This window comes from Convolutriloba macropyga, chromosome 12 (genome assembly GCF_964194025.1).
Source record: "Convolutriloba macropyga chromosome 12, txConMacr16.3, whole genome shotgun sequence".
In the NCBI taxonomy this organism is placed as follows: Eukaryota; Metazoa; Xenacoelomorpha; order Acoela; family Convolutidae; genus Convolutriloba; species Convolutriloba macropyga.
This window is the reverse complement of record NC_134479.1, coordinates 44,451,994-44,471,184: the sequence shown is the minus strand read 5'-3', so window position 1 is coordinate 44,471,184 and position 19,191 is coordinate 44,451,994. Positions and strand designations below refer to the sequence as shown.

At 33.1% G+C, this 19,191-nt stretch overlaps 2 protein-coding genes across 5 annotated transcripts in view; both read left to right on the top strand.

The window, feature by feature from the left end:
* LOC142350658 (uncharacterized) overlaps positions 1-19,191 on the top strand; it is a 444,386-nt gene that overhangs the window by 212,928 nt on the left and 212,267 nt on the right. The gene's annotated exons all lie outside the window — the stretch shown is intronic.
* The window catches only part of LOC142350309 (uncharacterized), a 76,185-nt gene that overhangs the window by 38,635 nt on the left and 18,359 nt on the right, over positions 1-19,191 (top strand). For 3 of the 4 annotated variants that reach the window (XM_075402125.1, XM_075402123.1, XM_075402124.1), the window contains 2 exons: positions 7,551-7,658; positions 17,074-17,376. In XM_075402125.1, the coding sequence (XP_075258240.1) occupies positions 7,551-7,658; positions 17,074-17,376 (411 nt within the window). The remainder of the gene's footprint in view (positions 1-7,550; positions 7,659-17,073; positions 17,377-19,191) is intronic. The other variant, XM_075402126.1, reaches the window with a different exon arrangement.

Sequence of the window (19,191 nt, the reverse complement as noted above, 5' to 3'; positions counted from 1 at the left end):
GGGAGCAGAATAAGGTTTTGCTTAAAAGAATTAAGAGATATTCACAAAAAACCGGACATGAGTTTCTCCACATAAATTTCTAAATAGTAATTATGTTATAAGCACTTGTGTGTTCTAAGTATTATGGAATTGATGTTTTTAGTAGTCGTTTTGAAGATTCGATTATCGCAAAATTTCGGAAAAAATTGCCTAACAATTCTTCGAAAAAGAGTCTTATAGATGCCTAAAATGTTATTATTTAAAGATCAGTCAATTGCTACTTATAGTTGATAGCACACACATACGCACACTTCCACAAACATACACACACATACACACGCACATATGTACATATGTACACACAAACATACACACTCATCCACGCACACTTACACACACCTTCACATGAAAACAACCCCTACAAGCATATGAACACATGCATATAGATATAGGCACACACACTCACACTCTCACACACACAAAAAAACAACTAATCACACAGATTAAAACAAACATCCAAACGCATAAAGACAGAATTGTCCACACACATACGTATGTTCAAAAACACACACACACACACAGAACTACACACATAAAAGAACTACACACGCACACGTACACACACACCGTTACACAAAACAACTCCCCACACGCACATACATACATTCGCACACACACTCGCAAATTCACACAAACAAACACTTCAACACACACACACAAACATACACACACAAACACAGAGAACCCCCATATGCAATTATACAAATATCTTCATCCCCACACACAAATATCTAACAACACACGCACACAAAAACACGCAAGAATGTTCACACATACACACCCACACACACAAAGAGAACCACATATGCAATTATACAAATATCTTCACCCCCACACACAAATATCTACCCACACACACACACACACACACACACACACACACACACACACACACACACACACACACACACACACACACAAACACACACACACACACACACACACGCGCGCACACACACACACACACGCACACACACACACGCACACACACACACAAAAACACGCAAGAATGTCCATACACACACACACATACCTCACACATATCTATCTGCCCACACACTCACCACATCCCCTCACACACACACACACACAAACACGCATAATTTTATCCGCACAAAGCTCTAAAACAAACTTGCATACCGATACACACACTTAAACGCACACACACAAACACATAAACCTCAATACACAGACACAAACACACACACACACACACACACACACACACCTAACTAACTTTACAAACACAGACACAAACACACAGACACACACACAATCACACACAGACCCCCTCACACGAACAAACATGTAAAATCTTACGGACACGCATACACCCCCCAACCACGCACACACGTCTACTCACACCCGCACACACAAACTCAAACAAAAAGACAAACACACATACTTAACAAGGAAGCTCGTTAAAGTGCGTTCGCACTTGATTTTCTGACCCGCGCCCATCTACATTTTTGACCTATCTGTCTTTTGACTCGAATATTTGACAAAGAGCTAATCAGAAACAGATGTTTGAGTTTAAAAAGACTGTTACAAAACCAAACTATTAATTGATATTAATAATCTCATGCTTCAATGACACAAGATCTGCCTTTAAAATACTACGAGAAAACAAAAACAACAAAAAAAGCAAAAACAAATGTTTCACGGCGAAAACTCAATATCTAAACTACACAAAATTACTTTTTTCTACACAAGTTTACTTTTTTCTAACAACACATCAGATGGGAATTTTCCTTAAGGTAACAAGGTAACAAGTCGACAAAAAGAAGAAATAATCAAGAAAAATTCAAAAATCAATCAACATTTTATAACCCAAATAACAAAAAAAGTCTTAGAAGTCATTGGCATTTAACGAAATAATTCTTAATACATTTGCTTAAAAAGTCAAAACGAAACTTATAAGACCTGGCTTTTGTTAGACCAAGCCATAAAAACGGACTGAAGAAAAACTCAAAAAATACGAATAACAAATTAAAAACATTGCGAAAACGCAAATTATTGATGCCATTGAAATAATTAGCTATTATCTGATTATTGTGTATTTCTATTTCAATTTCTTTATATAGTAATTCAGCGAAATTTATAATGAATGAACAAATAAGTTCAATTGGGCCACACTTGAAAATCATAATGATCTGTTATTAAGCGATTGTGCTACAGGAATAGAAAAAGAAACAAAAAAAGCACGACTCACTTACTTTTTATGAAAACGCATTTTTTCCGACAAACAAAACAAAAATTACATATTAAAAAAAATGTTACCTTTTAAAACACAAGGAATTGTATGGTACCATTCAATAGTGAGAATAAGTTACAAGTTGGCGAAAAGAACAACGAAAACTGAAAAACTGAAAATTCCTTTCAAATCTTTAAAATGCAAAACATCATAAACTTTATTACTATTCCATATAAACTGACTGCTTTGGGAAAAATCATTCATTCAATCCCCAATTACAGGCTTATGAAACCGGCCAGCATTTTACGGCTACCTAAAGAATAAAAGAAAGGCAAAAACAGCAAAATAAAAAAAAAGCGAGAAACGTGTCGAAGCTATTAAAAAAAGAACTTTTCAGTAACAATATTTCTTCTTTCAATTATTTTTAATTAGTAATGGGATTTTTTTAAGCAATTTGACCCCAATAAATCCACAAACTTGACCGAAAACATTAAAAACACGAAATTTTTGAGAAAACTCGCAGTATCAGTGCCATTAAATTTATTAGCTTTCAACGAAAGCTAATAAATAAAATAAGTTACGTTTTTATAAGACTAAAATTATGTTTGTCGTTCAAAAAAATCAAAAAGACATTATAATAAGTCATTGACTATGAAAACAGCAACAAATACTTGAAAAACCCAAAAATTAGGTCGAAAAGTGCAAGAATAAAGTGTCGAAGCCATTTAAACCATAAACTGTTCTCTGAAAACTTCCTTGAACGTCTTCTCTAAGCCAATATGCAACTATCAATATCAGGATAACTTGATAATATTCTAAAAGGAAACTAGATTACAAAAAAATTTAAATAAATTTATGAACTTTCGTGCATCGAAGTCGTTACATCAAAAGTTAGAAGATAAAACCGCTAAATTGAATAATTCTGGTTAAAGTAGAAAAAAGGGATCCAATGATTTACGAGACCGACTAACAATTCATGTAAATAAATTAAGAATTGGTTTTTTTTCAAAAATTTTTTCGAAAAATCTTTTTTGAGGTCTTAACAGCCATTAAAGTCAATAGCATCTAACGGTAGTCGATAACGACGCTCAGTTTGGTGTCAATTGGGAGAGAAGAATATTTTTCATGCATAGGTAATTAAAAAGACATCAAATTAAGTTTTATGACTATAGTAACAACAACAAATACAGGCAAAAACCAAAATTTCAGTAGAAAACTGCGAGAAGAAAGTGTCGAAGCCATTTAAACCATGTTTTTTTCTCTCAAAACACTTTATGTGATCCATTGAACGTCATATCTGAGCCAATGCAACTATCAATATTTGGATTATGTATCAACATTCCAAAAGGAACCAAAATTACTAAAAAAAATTATTGAAAAAATTTTCAAAGAAAATTATGAAAACCCGTACATCGAAGTCATAACACTAATAGTTAGAAGATGAAACGGCTATTTACATTAATGTTGGTTGAATTAGCAAGAAAAGGGGACCAAATATTACTGAGACTGACTTACAATTCACAAAAATAAGTTAAGGATTGGTTTTTTTTCAAAAAATATTTACAATAATATTATTTTTAAAGTCTTAACAGCCATTAAAATCAATCGATTTTAACGAAGGTCAAACAACACGTTTCAAGTATGCCTCGCTGGAGAACAAGCATATTTGTCAAGCATAGGAAAACAATAAGACATCAAAATAAGTCTAATGACTGTGGAAACAACAACAAATACAATCAAAACCAAAAAAATCAGCAGAAAAGTGCGTGAAAAAATTGTCGATGCCATATAAACCATATTTTTTCTCTGAAAACACTTTATATGATCCATTGAACGTCTTCTATGAGGCAATGCAACTATCAATATATGGATTATGTATCAAGAGTCCAAAAGAAACCAAAATTACGAAAAAATTTATTGAAAACTTATTCAAAGAAAATTATGAAAACCCGTGCATCGAAGTCAATACACCAATAGTTCGAAGATAAAACGGCTATTTACATTAATGTTGGTTGAATTAGCAGGGAAAGGGGACCAATTATTATTGAGATTGACTCACAATTCACAAATGGTAAGTTAAGGATTGGTTTTTTTTTCAAATATATTTACAATAATATTATTTTTGAAGTCTTAACAGCCATTAAAAACATTCGCTTTTAACGAAAGTCAAATAATACGTTTCAAGTATGCCTCGCTGGAGAACAAGCGTATTTGTCATGCATAAGAAAACAATCAGACATCAAAATAGGTCTTATGACTATGGAAACAACAACAAATACATTCAAAGCCAACAAAATCAGTAGAAAATTGCGTGAAAAAATTGTCAAAGCCATATAAACCAAATTTTTTCTCTGAAAACATTTTTTATGATGCAATAAACGTCTTCTCTGAGCTAATGCAACTGTCAATATTTAGATTATGTATCAAGATTCCAAAAGGAACCAGAATTAATAAAAAATTTATTGATAAGAAAATTATGAAAACCCGTGCATCGAAGTCATAACACCAATAGTTAGAAGATTAAACGGCTATTTAAATTAAAGTTGGTTGAATGAGCAAGGAAGGGGGACCAATTATTATTGAGACCGACTTACAATTCACAAAAATAAATTAAGGATTGTTTTTTTTCAAAAAAAATATTACAATAATATTATGTTTAAAGTCTTAACAGCCATTAAAATCAATCGCTTTTATTGAAAGTCAAACAAAACGCTTCAAAAAAACCTCGCTGGAGAACAAGCATATTTGTCATGCTTAGGAATACAAAAAGACATCAAAACAAGTCTAATGACTGTTGAAACAACAACAAATACAGGCAAAACCAAAAAAATCATTAGAATAGTGCGTGAAAAAATTGTCAAAGCCATATAAACCATATTTTTTCTCTGAAAACACTTTATATGATCCATTGAACGTCTTCTCTGAGCTAATGCAACTATCAATGTTTAGATTATGTATCAAGATTCCAAAAGGAACCAAAACTACGAAAAAATTTATTGAAAAATTTTTCAAAGAAAATTATTAAAACCCGTGCATCGAAATCATAACACCAATAGTTAGAAGATGAAACGGCTGTTTACATTAATTTTGGTTGAATTAGCAAGGAAAGGGGACCAATTATTACTGAGACTGACTTACAATTCACAAAAATAAGTTAAGGATTGGTTTTTTTTTTCAAAAATATTTACAATAATATTATTTTTAAAGTCTTAACTGCCATTAAAATTAATCGCTTTTAACGAAAGTCAAATATTACGTTTCAAGTATGCCTCGCTGGAGAACAAGCATATTTGTCAAGCATAGGAAATCAATAAGACATCAAAATAAGTCTAATGACTGTGGAAACAACAACAAATACAATCAAAACCAAAAAAATCAGCAGAAAAGTGAGTGAAAAAATTGTCGAAGCCATATAAACCATATTTTTTCTCTGAAAACACTTTATATGATCCATTTAACGTCTTCTCTGATCCAATGCAACTATCAATCTTCAGATTATGTATCAAATTTCAAAAGGAACCAAAATTACGAAAAAATTTATCGAAAAGTTTTTTAAAGAAAATTATGAAAACCCGTGCATCGAAGTCATAACACCAATAGTTAAAACATATAACGGCTATTTACAATAATTCTGGTTGAACTAGAACAGAAGGTGGACCAGTTATTACTGAGACTGACTTACAATTCACAAAAATAAGTTAAGGATTGGTTTTTTTTCAAAAAATATTTACAATAATATTATTTTTAAAGTCTTATTAGCCATTAAAATCAATCGCTTTTAACGAAAGTCAAACAATACGTTTCAAGTATGCCTTGCTGGAGAACAACCATATTTGTCATGCATAGGAAAACAACAAGACATCAAAATAAGTCTAATGAATGAGGAAACAACATCAAATACAGGCAAACCAAAAAAAATCAGTAGAAAAGTGCGTAAAAAAATTGTCGAAACCATATAAATCATAATTTTTCCTCTGACAACTTAATCCATGATCCACGGAACGGTTTCTTTAAGCCAATGGGAGATATCGATATCAGGATAATGTAATAAGTTTTCAAGTTTTATTAAATTTTTGTGGCGTTGAACTCTTATAACAAATAGTTAGAAGATAAAATTGCTAACCAGAACAATTTTGGTTGCAGTAGAAAGGAATGGTATCCTGTCATAACTGAGAGTGACGTACAATTCACGAAGAAAAGTTTATGATCCGTTAGTGATAAAAAAATTTCTCGGAAGATCGTTTTTAAAGTCTTAACAGCCATTATCTGTCCACTCAAAGCTCTAGATAGGTTGACTTGATGATAATTGCGATTTTTTTGTACTTGTAGTTAAAGAGTTCATGCCATAGGATTCCAAAATTTTATTGAAACCTCAAAAATATTAAAATTTCATTTCAAATTACGAGAACTCAGAGTCGAAAACAAAAAAAGCACGAGCGATTCCTTGAAAACTAAGTTTTAAATCATTGCGTTTAATTCGACTGTGAATCAAATTTTTCATTAACTGAGCCTAGATTGGGAAAGTGACTAGTCTCTAGGTGATTCAAGAAAACAAGAAAAATATGAAAAGTTTTTTTCTAAAAAAAGCTCTCAAATAGAATTTAATTTTTTTTTGATATTAAGCTTCCTTCTGAGACCAGATCTAATTTTTTTTTTGCATTTCGTTTGTTAGGAACTCAAAATTGATTCATTTTAATTTGAAATAAATTTTTGATTTAGTATTTTATTAAAAATATCTTAATCTAAAGAAAAATGACACTAAAAGTGAACAAAAGCATGCCAAATATGCCGTGTTCACACAAAACTCGATAAATCCTCGAAAAAAAACAAATGTCACAAAAAATCCTTTTCGATTCGAATTCTACGATGGACGAGCTTATTAATGACACCACTCACTTTTTTTACGATGAATATATCGATCGGCCAAAATTGTTTGACAAAAAAAGAACCCATTTGAGTATATAGTTCCTCCCCGCACAATTGGGGTCGGAGCAAAAAATCTCTAAACGGTGCGAAAGAGAACGTTAAAACATACTTTAGTTTACCTGAAAAATTGCCTTACTCTATTTTGCCTTATTTTTTCAATAAATAACGGTAATTTTAAGGGGGCACTACCTAAACTGTTACCTAAAATACACCTCAATTTTTAGCTGAACTATTTAAAGATAGGGCAAAACGAAATAAAGCTAAAACGTAATTTTTTGATAAAAGAGAAAAAACACTTGTACTAAACTGATCAAAAACGCTGATTTGGTTTTTTTTTATCAGAGAAAAGTAGAAGTTTAGAAATTGTGTTATTCTTTTTGTTTGCTTTCAGCTGCAAGATCTTCTTCGCCGCTAAATGGCAATCAGACTTTGGATCTGAGCTTTGGTTTATCTGCTATTCTATCTACATCTGCAGATGATGAAAATGATCACACTGGAGGTTAGGCTTAGGCTGTATATAACCAACTAGTTTCCTCCAAAAGATTTCAATCTAAATAGTTTGATAAAAGTTATAAGAACTGAGAGAACGTGGACACATCTGTAAATTAAACCACGATTTCAGAGACAGAAATTTACGAACCGAATTGAACAAAAATAATAATAGGAACTGATATATTACCATGGTTCACCTTACTGCTTTTGCACATTCTTGAAATATTCCTAGTAAGCAATTTGTAAAATTTTTTATACCTACATGCATTTTTGTTTTGTATATATGTTAAAAATGTTAACAATGTATATATATATTTAAGAGCAAGTAACTAAAAATTGGCGAAGATTTGCCTGCCTTGATATAGTGTTAAACATTCCGTCGGACTAAATTTTTCTTTTACAATTTAGTACAGAGAATTAAACAGTTCTCCCCGGGTCGAGGTTTGGTGGTGAATTTTCGTAAGAAATGCGGTGAAATGTGGTGAAAAAAAATAATTTTCACCGCGTATTTCGTACATCTTTTTGCGGTGAATGCGGTGAATCGCGGTGAATTATTTTTTTTCACCGCGTTCTCGGTGGCGGTTAATTTTTTTTTCACCGCTTAATGCGATGAATTATTTTTTTTCAACGCATCTAGCGGTGAAAAAAAATAATTCAACGCTTGGGAGAAAGTGGTGATTTATTTTTTTTCACCGCATCTAGCGGTGAAAAAAAATAATTCAACGCTTTCTCTCAAGCGGTGAATTATTTTTTTTCACCGCTAGATGCGTTGAAAAAAAATAATTCATCGCATTAAGCGGTGAAAAAAAAAATTAACCGCCACCGAGAACGCGGTGAAAAAAAATAATTCACCGCGATTCACAGCATTCACCGCAAAAAGATGTACGAAATACGCGGTGAAAATTATTTTTTTTCACCACATTTCACCGCATTTCTTACGAAAATTCACCGTGTCTTCTATGAATTCACCCTGTTCACTTTTCTTACCTGAATCAGCGCTTCAGCTGATTTTTTTGTCAAACCAGGCATCATCAGACAGCTCACTGCAGACAATCTCCATCAGCAACAATTTTTTACTGTTCAGCAACTTTTACTCATTTTTTTAAAATTATTCAAGAGTTTCAAACAAAACCGCTAGTTTTGATTAATTTCCCATTTGAGCCTCTACGCAACAACGCTAGCGCTGTTTTCCTCTTTTCAAAAACCGAAAGAATCAATCAATCAATCAATTATCAATTCGAACAAAGTCGGCAATATAAATAAGTACAATTCGTTCGTAAAACAAACTTCAAAATGAGAAAATCAAAAAGAGACAATATACAGCTAAAAGGCAAACAACAAATTTGGGAATACGCTTTCCAGAAGGGGACGCCCAGGAGGTTTTTGCACAGCCAGGAACCCTATTTGTTTTGGTCTGGTGAGGACCAACGGCTCATGGGTTATTATCTCTAGTTGACGCTTTCAGTTGGAATGAGGCCAAAAACCAGTTTATCAATGGATTTAATGATGCTAAGGTCAAATATAGGGGACAAATAGAAGTTGAAAAACTTAAGCGACAACCGGATGCAATAATAGAAAGCGTCATAGACAGAATTGCAAAGGCCGTAGCAAAAAAGAGGGCCTGATCCTGAATTCACCCTGGTCCAACGTAAAACCAATAGCTTAGAATTTTTTGCCAACGGTCTAACACATACTTCACTGAAACAATAGGCCCGTTAAACATTTATAAGAGAGACCTGCTGCAACTTAGCAATATTTGGCAACCCAAGTATAAATTTTTTTTTATTTTTCCTTTTAAACAGAATGGATATTAAATTCGCAATTTTAGCAATAAGAAACCAACCTAACGTAAAATAAAAGTTTCATACCACAGTAACAATAATTCTAGGTTTATGTATCAATCAAGATACAGTAAGTTGGGCAAACTCTCCGGTCACACCATCGCTTGAGGTTTGCAGTAAAAAAATTCAAAAACGAAAACCGTTTCTTTGCTCGAAACCGAGAGAAGTTTACCAAAAATTGTTAGAGCAATTACAGCACCTCTCCGGGTCAAAATAACCGAAGGCCAAATACAGAAATCAAACAGCAAAAAGCCGGAAATTCGAATCTTATCATTTTCAGTCATTATCGTTTCAGCAAAAATTGAACTCATTGCAAATCAGAAGAGCGCCAACATTCTCTATGCCTAAATATTAAATTTATGAATAGTAGAACGCCAGCGAACCAAAACGTCTAAGGACTGACAAAATGGTGATAGAATTTACTGTAATAGAAAAATAACAGATCCCAGAGTCATAATTGGACAACAGTTAGCTGTTAACAAAACTTCTGAAGAATACCATTTTGACAAAAACAATAATAACTCTAATAATAATTAATAATTTAAACTAATTATGTCTCCGTTCATAAACACTACAAAACAAAAGACAAAAATGATGGCTAAGAAGTTCAATTTTCAAAATTTACAACAAAGCCAAGCTTTTCGCATTGGAATCATAAGTTGCCGATACGTTAGTGTATACGAAATAGTGACTTTAAATCAACCAGTTCACCCTGCGCCAAAATTGACACGTGCTACATCCAGTAGACCATCAAACAAACGTTTCAGCAGAGGAGCCCCTCTTGAAATTGGAAACGAATTCCAAGTCAAAGTCAGTTACACGTTTAATGTTCGGACAGAAAAAGATCTACCCAAAATGCTAAATAACCCCGAGAAAAGTAATAGAGTCATACACAAGGGACTCATTCGTTGCAAACTAGAAGAATATGAAAATAAACTAGACCTAGAGTTTCCTGTAGTTACAATTGTCGTGTTTTAAACTATCTAATGAACAGTGATATTGGTTGAGATAAAACCTCTCATGTTAAAGAAATGGAAAACAAAAAAACGAGTCAATTACCGTAGTTGAATCAAACAGCTCAGCAGGCCAAAAAACCAAAGAAATCCTGAAAAAAGCGCCAACAAGAGATCACAAATAATTACTATAAAGATGCGGCACTCAGCAATAACCTAAAGGATATCAAACCATAGATTGAAACGTCTGATTCTATTGCCAGGCCAGTAGTGTTAAACAAGGAACATTTAAAATATTTCAAGACAAAAGAACGCAAATTTCTGAAAAAAAAATTATTTTAGTCAGGCAGATAATAATATCTAAAAATTTTGTCTGATGAATAATTTATCAAAAAATATCTGTTGGCGACACAATTACGATTTGAGCAATTAAACGTAATTTTCATGTCGAACGTCTTCCAAATTCAACTCTTAATGAACTCAAAAGCCTTCAAAAGTACCTCTACAATATCAGGAGAAGTCAACAGCCTTGTTGGATCAGGTATGTGAATCAAGTATCTTTCGTGAAATTGAAAAGATAAAGAAATATTATCAAATTTTATTCATTCAATTATTGTCGCAACGCTGGCGAACACAAAAAATTTTTTAATAGACGCTCAATATCAAAATTCAATCACGAAACCTGGCCAACTTTCAGGGCCACTTTCAACATTTTGCTGTCTACTAACAAGATTGAAGAAAACTTTCTTCAAAATGCTTGATCTCTGCTTGGCTTGTAATTAAGTTTCTTAGCCGAGGAAACTACTAGTAGGTTTCTTAATTGGTCCAAAGTTTTTAATTTTTCGTTCTTTCTGTACTGTTAAGTTCTTAAGCCGAGTAATGAATACTATTTTCGAACCCTAATAAGAAAAAAACATGCAGTCACTTGTATTCGTTATACAAAACTTAGAGAACAAACCGGGACTTGATTGCATGAAATAATAGATAAATAGTACAAGCTCTTAAGAAAATATGGATTGAAATTAGAACTAGACTACCCATTAAGGGAATTCTGTTTTCAATTAATTGATAACAAGCGTTCAGTTCCAAAAAAACACTCAACCACTGAACAGATCACCGTTGTTAATCGAAAAAGTGTTTTCACTCTTATTCGATACACAATTGATTGTTCACTGAAAGTTGAAAGACAAATCTGTTTTCTACCTGGTTGAGTTTTTAGAGAACTGCCGAAATTTGGAAATTTGTAGGCCAACCTCTTCATGTTGCCTGCATTCTCCGCTCAAATCATCTTTTTAACTACAAAAAAACCCAATTATCCCATTTGCGATTTTTTTTGTCAATTATTTCAAGATGACTGTTGTCAGGAATGAAAAAAACCAATTTATTTGCATATCCATTTGAAAATCGTAAAGCCTACGAAAATACTGTGCAAATATTTTATATACAAAACCACAATCTGTCCCTTAGTAAACTCCTCCCAAAAAGTATTCCATCCCAAAAATGACTGCAAACAAACCTTCCCCTCCACTTCAATTTATCCCGCACTTCTCAAATTTTTTTTTTCCATTAACTTGTTTTGCTTATTAGATTGATCCGCTTAAAGACTACCTACTGTTTTGTTTTTACCAATTTTTCATTGGTCGCAGAAATCCCATTTAATTTTTTCACCAGTGCAATTTTTCGCACTATTAGAAGCTAATGAAGCTGAAACCACAGGACAACTCGCATCGGCTGAATACGAAAGCTTCTTCAAAAAAATTCCTATACTCCCCTTCAAAATATTTTACGAAATTTTCCTTCAATAGTGCTGTCTACCCAGTTCCAAGGTCTTGGCAGCAGTGTTAAGGTGACGCACTCCCTGAGATTCACAACTCCGTACAGCGGAGAAAGACGACCTTGTGTACGGGCTGCCCGCCTGGCATTGGAAACTTTTTTAAATCCCCTCCTTTAATTTTATATCATATAATTTCATCAATAACTTTAAAGTGGTCATTACCTGTTCAAAAGTCTTGTGCCGGTTTGATTTAACAAAGAAGATCAATACCCTATTTATTACTGAATTTCTGAAAAAATACGAAAAGCAACTTCCAACTTAAAGCTAGAATCGAATCATATTTGCATACCATACCAAAGAGCACTTTTCAAAAAATATTTGCTTTTTAAAAATTTTTGCGTCAAGGCATGTCTTCCATTTTCCATTACTTCAAATTTTAATTGCTAACAGGGATTGTTGGCAGGAGAATAAAACACAATTTGCAATTGCAAAACACGGCATTTTTGAAAAACAAGATGAATAATTCTTCTGCAGACCATTTAAAAGAAATTTAAAAATGCTTAAAAAAGTAATCATTTTAATTAAAGTAATCATTTTAAAGTAGTAATCATTTTAATTAAAATTACGCATCAGCTGAGAGCTTTTCTTTGAGCTGAGAGCGTATCAACTGAGAGCGTACCAGCTGGAACACTTATCTTTTTACTCAGCAATTATCCAGAAGTATCTCAAAAAACAATAATTTTTTGATCTATGGAATTAACATTGTAATCCAGTGCCCATATTATATAAACGGCACCACCAAACCAGTACTGATGACTCTTTTTATTAAAATTGCCATACTACAAGATACCTTTACAATTTTTTAATGTTTTTCACAGTAGTGTGTGTGGGGGAGGGAGAAGCCGTAAAAGGAAAACCCGTGTTGAGAAATTCTTCGGATTTAAACATAAGAAATCGTCGGTTTTCGTCGCTTTTACTTCGCCAAAACCGATCAAAGCTCTTACGTTTTTTTCGTCGTTTTGATCGGTTTTCGTCGGTATTTTAAGGTAAGAATCGTCGGTTTTTGCCATTCAAAAACTCTCACAAACCGGACAGTCCCTGCCAGGATTCGAACCTTGCACCCCTATATTACTAGCCTCCTTCTCCTCCACTGCATCACTTGTCACTTTGTTTTACTCTATTTCTTTTGTATTTAAAACAAATTGAGACTCACAATACCGACAAAAAACAACGATAATCGACACTTCTTACTGCCAAAACCGACAATACCGACGAAAACTACGCTAATCGGCACTTCTTACATCAAATACCGACAATACCGACAATCCCGAAAACGTGGATAATCGACATTTCCTACATAAAAAACCGATGAAATCGACAAAAGTTGACCAAAAACGACAGTTCTTGCTTCGATTTCGTCGCAATTTCTCAACCCGGGAAATGCAGTTAGCAACACATAGATACTTCTATCTATTTTAACTAAAATTGCCTTTAGCAGAACGAAAAGATTCCAACGAAATTGATTAAAATCTGCATTTAGCGTAAAATTTTTCTACATGAAGCGGTTAGTAACCATACTTTACAGAAGCTTTTTCACAAAAGAAAACATTTTAATCTTTAAATCATACAATATTTTTGCTACGTAAATTGCCATAGTTTCTGATAATCATGACACAAGCAAGCGACACCTAACTAATTTTACCTGTTTTTTCAACCACAGAAAAAAAACATGACTACTAGCAAAGGCGAACTGTCACCGTTCCTGCTTCCACTCAACCTCAGTCAGCTGCAACATCACAGTCACCATCCACATTGCGACAGCAAACTAAACTAAAAAAACAACAGTTGTCCACAGCATCTCCCAGAGTAGTCACTGAACATCAATACAACCCCCCCCCCCCCCAACAAACGGCCAGTAAACCGAAAAAGACAAACCTCAAACAACCGCCAAATTGGCAATGCAGAAAAACGAAGCAAGTTGCTGATTGAATGTACAAAAAAGCAGGGAAGCACAAAATAGTTTAAAAATTCCCCGATTTGTTCAAGAATTTCAAATGCGCACTAATAACTGATTGTTATAAATTTGTCGTGTGGGAAAGAATGAAAGTGAAAAATAGCGCCATGGAAGAAGATAGCTTCATAAAATCAAGCTAAGTGCATCTTGTGAACAAATTTTTTCTGCATAGCTGATTTCATGGAAAATCATCAATAGAGAGGAAATATAAAAAGCTCACAATATCGCGAAAACAATCAATTGTACTTTTCGATTTGATTAAAAAATCTATTACCGCATTCCAATTTCCTAAAGTTCAGCACAACGAAATTACAAAGGAATATTTTCTTTTCTGAAAAGAGAAACTCAAATTCAGACAAGAGCTATTCATTAAAGAAACGGAACTGGACTGGTAGAGCAACAAATAAAACTCAAAGACATGAGAAAGGAGGGCAACGAAAAAAGAGATGATGAACGAAGACTACTGGAAGCATAAATACCTACTCACAAAACAGTAACCGAAAACTGTCGAAAGCAATCTCAAGCAAAGCAATTAAACACTAACTCCGAAACTTGCTGAAATTTTGAGAACAGGAAGAAACTGCAAATAGAAAACAAAAGAAGTTTTTCCACGGAGTGAAACAACTAACACGTGTGCTAGAATACAAAAGAAAGAAAAACAAAAAACAAAACAAGAAACTGATGGCAAAGCAAAGACACCAATTCAATAGTTTTGACGAATATTATGATGTCTAAGCATTGCATGTCGTTATCAATGTCAAGTCCTGTCATATCTGACAACGAACCTTTTGTTTTCTTTCAACAAACGCATTGGAGAGGTTCTTGGTCAGCGTTGATTTATTTAATTTAGTCCAACTGTATCAATTTATTGACACTCTTCATATTTTTTCTACCCAGTCAAATTTATCGTCATTTGTTACTGCTTACCCAATAAACTATATCGCCATTTGCGATTGCTTTCTCTACACAATCAAGCGATTCATTTTTGTATTCAAACAATTTGATCGCTTTTTTCATATTCTTCTGTATGATTTTCCATTTCAGTTGCAAACGTCTCTTATCGTGCCACCTATATCAAAGAGCATCAACCTACAACAAGTCTTCATGCGTTATCCAAGTTTCTACGCAATCGATTTCAAATTGCTAGCTATGACTGAACTAATTTTGTTAAAACTGCTTAAACCACATTACTGCTAATTTGGCTTAATTGCAATGTGATTATCTTTTTTAAACTTATTTCTAGTCTAAAGCTGAAACCGGGGTGAGTTGTAAGTCTTAGAGCCGCTGAAATAAACGAATATTTTATCCGGCATATATAGTGAACAAATGCGTTAGTTACCATACCACTACCAATACGCGCTAAACAAATCATCGCAAGCTCAGACTAGCAACGTACTACTATTAACACTTTGTACTTCCGGATAAAAAGAGCTTGGCTAAACTTAGGCATGGATCACCTTGACTAGAATAAGGATGATAAATATATCGTGATCTGCAAGATAATTGTAACTGATTTCCCTATGTTCAGGAAAGAAGAAGCAATTTGCTTCAGAAGAATGAAGAGAGGAGGAGTCGCATAAAAGACCGTACAAAACCACGTAATGCTTTTAGTTTTTCTGTTTATTTTATTTTTCGAGTAACGATAATTCTTCCATGAGATAAAAAAGAAATTAGTCTCTTTCCTTTCTCGGCCAATAGGAAAATTAAGAATTACTTCAATATGAACGTTAGCGTATGATTGGCACCCTATCGCCCCAAAAGTGAGCTGAGAAATGAATTCATTTTGTAAATTCTCTCAGCGAAATGGGACGGGATAATGTTCCTATTCAATAATACGGCACTAGGCAACAGTTATCTTCCATTCTAAATTTTTAAAAACAAAATCTGTCTTGAATTTGACAATAATTTTTTCCTAAGGTCGTCTGATTAGCGACAACTCATCACCAAGACAACCCAAGTTAACTATTCAACAACTTAACTCGATTTTATCGCACATTGTGTAACCTTGTCTGTGTCACTCATTGCTCTTTTTAAATCAATTTTTTAGCCCCATCTAAATTGTGATTGAGACTTACAGCACAAACAAATGGCAGACATATAAATTTTTCTTTGATTTGTAGTGTCTTTTATCAAGTTAGATTTGCATGCTCAATCCAGTTTTGTGTGATCTGTAAAAGATTGGCCTATTTTGACGGTAAGTTGATACTTCTTTTATGGAAAACTTTCAAGGGATGATTACAATAACTGGAAAAAGTTCAAGAGCTCTCGTTTACTTGAAAATCTCTACTTTCACCAAGTTTTGTTTGAACGTATTGAAATTTTTTTACTTCAAATAAGGTATTGAAAAAGACACTTTATAATTAAGTTTGTCAGATCTACATGTTTAAGAATATTGAAGGTAAGGTCTCGCTTAAAAATCAGCAAACGTTTCAGAGCTATCTAATAATGATCTTAGAGGTTTTAAAAACGAGCAAAATTTTAATCAATGGTTAATTTTTGGTTGGAAGGTTGCGATAAATAAATGTCACATCAATTCGAGATATACAGCAAAAAGAACATGGTCTGCAATCTTGCCATTTAAATTGCAGTCAACTTTCTCACAAAGACTAAAACATCAAAAAAGGCCACCAAAAACTTGGTTATGATGCTCTGAAATCCATTGTTAAATTGAGAATATCAATTTTTTTTTCTCAGCTGAAAAAAATATTTATTTATGAGTAATTTCTGTAGATGTAGGGCAGATGAAAGTTGAATTTTCACTTTTTCATTATTTATCATCTGATGAGTTTCATGCTGGTCCAAGCAAAGTTGCTTCCCTTTGCGGATTGTTTTGATTTCAGCTTTCGAACTAGTAAAAATAATCGAAGCAGGAGAAAAACTGATCGCAGAGTACGAGCAAGTCCTTGGAGAACCAAAAAATAATCAAAATCTGCCCGAACAAATAAAGGAGTACAGGAAAAAATTAGCAACCTCATACCTACGGCTTGACGAACTGCTTGTAGAATATCCAGCTTTCGATCATTTATTTGGGTCAACGACTCGCAACTGGGAGCAAGTTCTTTCCGGAATGTCGAAATACATTGAATCATTAGACGGTCGAAAGGAACAGAAGAATGGTAACAATGATGATGTGGTTAGAGATGGTAAGTATTTTGTTTAAGTAAATTTTTATCCAATTAATTGAATTATTTTAAGCTGAATGTTGAAAAAAAGTTCGATATCTAAAACAAACAAAAGAAGTAACATGATTAAAATACAGAAACACGAAAAATGACAAATGCAGATATTTAGTCGCATCGCTTATAGACACACCACAAAAAAAAACTCAAAAGAATTTTTATTTTCAATATGATCACTATATCAGTAATCAGGTCTTTTGTTTGCCCGTCATCATGTACCTTTGGGTTCAAGAATAAATATTCAATGTCCCCTGCTTAACCCCATGTGGATTTCAGTGCTAGTTTTGTCATCGTATTCGGTTGATAGATTTAAGAACCAAACTAATTCGAATTTTAAAATGCATTTCCTAAACCAAATACGTTTTTTTTCTTCCAAAAAACAGTTTTTCCAGTTAAACACAAATTAACTAAAACATTATTGAAAAGTTTGGCAACATACCATTTGTTCGATTGACACCACAAACCGCAAAAAAAACATCAGCAGAGCTAAAAGTTGCGTTTTGTTAATCAGCGGGCGCATGATGGTTATTTGTAATGGAAACGCAAAACAAGTTAAGCTAAACGCTCAACACAATAAAAATTGCATGTAGGTGGAACAAACTTCTTAAGTCAAAAATGAGATTACTAAAAGCCGCGATTAAAAGAAACCAACAAGCTTCAACTGACAAAACAGCTGCAAGATTTACTTTTTCTATTAGCGTGTTGATAGAAAACACAAAAACTCAATTCTATGAAAATTTTATGGTAAAAGTTGAACGAAGAAGCAGTTGAGTTACTTTTTGAAAGCAAGTTAGTTTAATCGCTTGTCTATTTTATAATATAGAATTCAATTTTGATTTTCATGGCGTCCAAAATTTTTATCATCAATTCTCGGCTCACAGGAGAGGCTAGTTGTTGAAAAAATGGACATATTCTTTCTTGAGCTCATGAAAAACTTGACCAGAAATTCAAATTTCATGAGACATCGTGATGACAGTTTACCCCACTTTACTGAATTGAGGAAAAGATTGGAAGATTTTTTTGTTTTAATTTTAGTTATGTATCCAATATGAACAAGAATTAACAGACAGAAATAAAGATGAACTCAACTTCTTTTATTTATCGTAGGAAACTATCATTACTTTCTGAAATTGCTATCTGATTTAAAAACAATTGAAAAATTTAAGAATATTCCTTTCCAGGAAGAAGCAAATGCAATAATTTGATTTTAAAATTTGAGCACCAAAATTTGAACCAAATTGATTTCATCATTCTCGCGCTTCGTGAACATGAGAAGTAATTATCTACAGTGATAAGATTCTTGAGCTTTGGCGATTGCAATACTCTTTCTTTTTATTAGTTCTCATTAATTTGGAATGAAATATTTTGTCTAACAGTTATTTTCGTTTGGGTTTTTTAATGGTGAAGTCAGGCCATTTTTATTTTTTTTACTCTGAAAACTTCCTTTCGGCTGCTTTAATTGACTAACAAATTGCACAATAAAGTTTCCAGGCTTCTTCAATCAATAAAAACGTATATAAAACAAATTCTTTTTCTTAAAGAAGGGTCTATAAAGAGAACTCCTACCAAACAGTAGTTTTCTATATCTTACTGGTTGTGAGCGTTTGCGCTTTTAGTGATTTTGTGATGAACTATTTGTCCCACTCAAAATTTGCTGACCTTTTGATTTAATCGCCGACAATAAAATAAAATTTGCACTGGAAAATTAGATCAGAAAAATCAAACAGTTTAAAAAATATAGAAAAGAAACAAGGTTTTATTCTCACTGAACACTCAGAT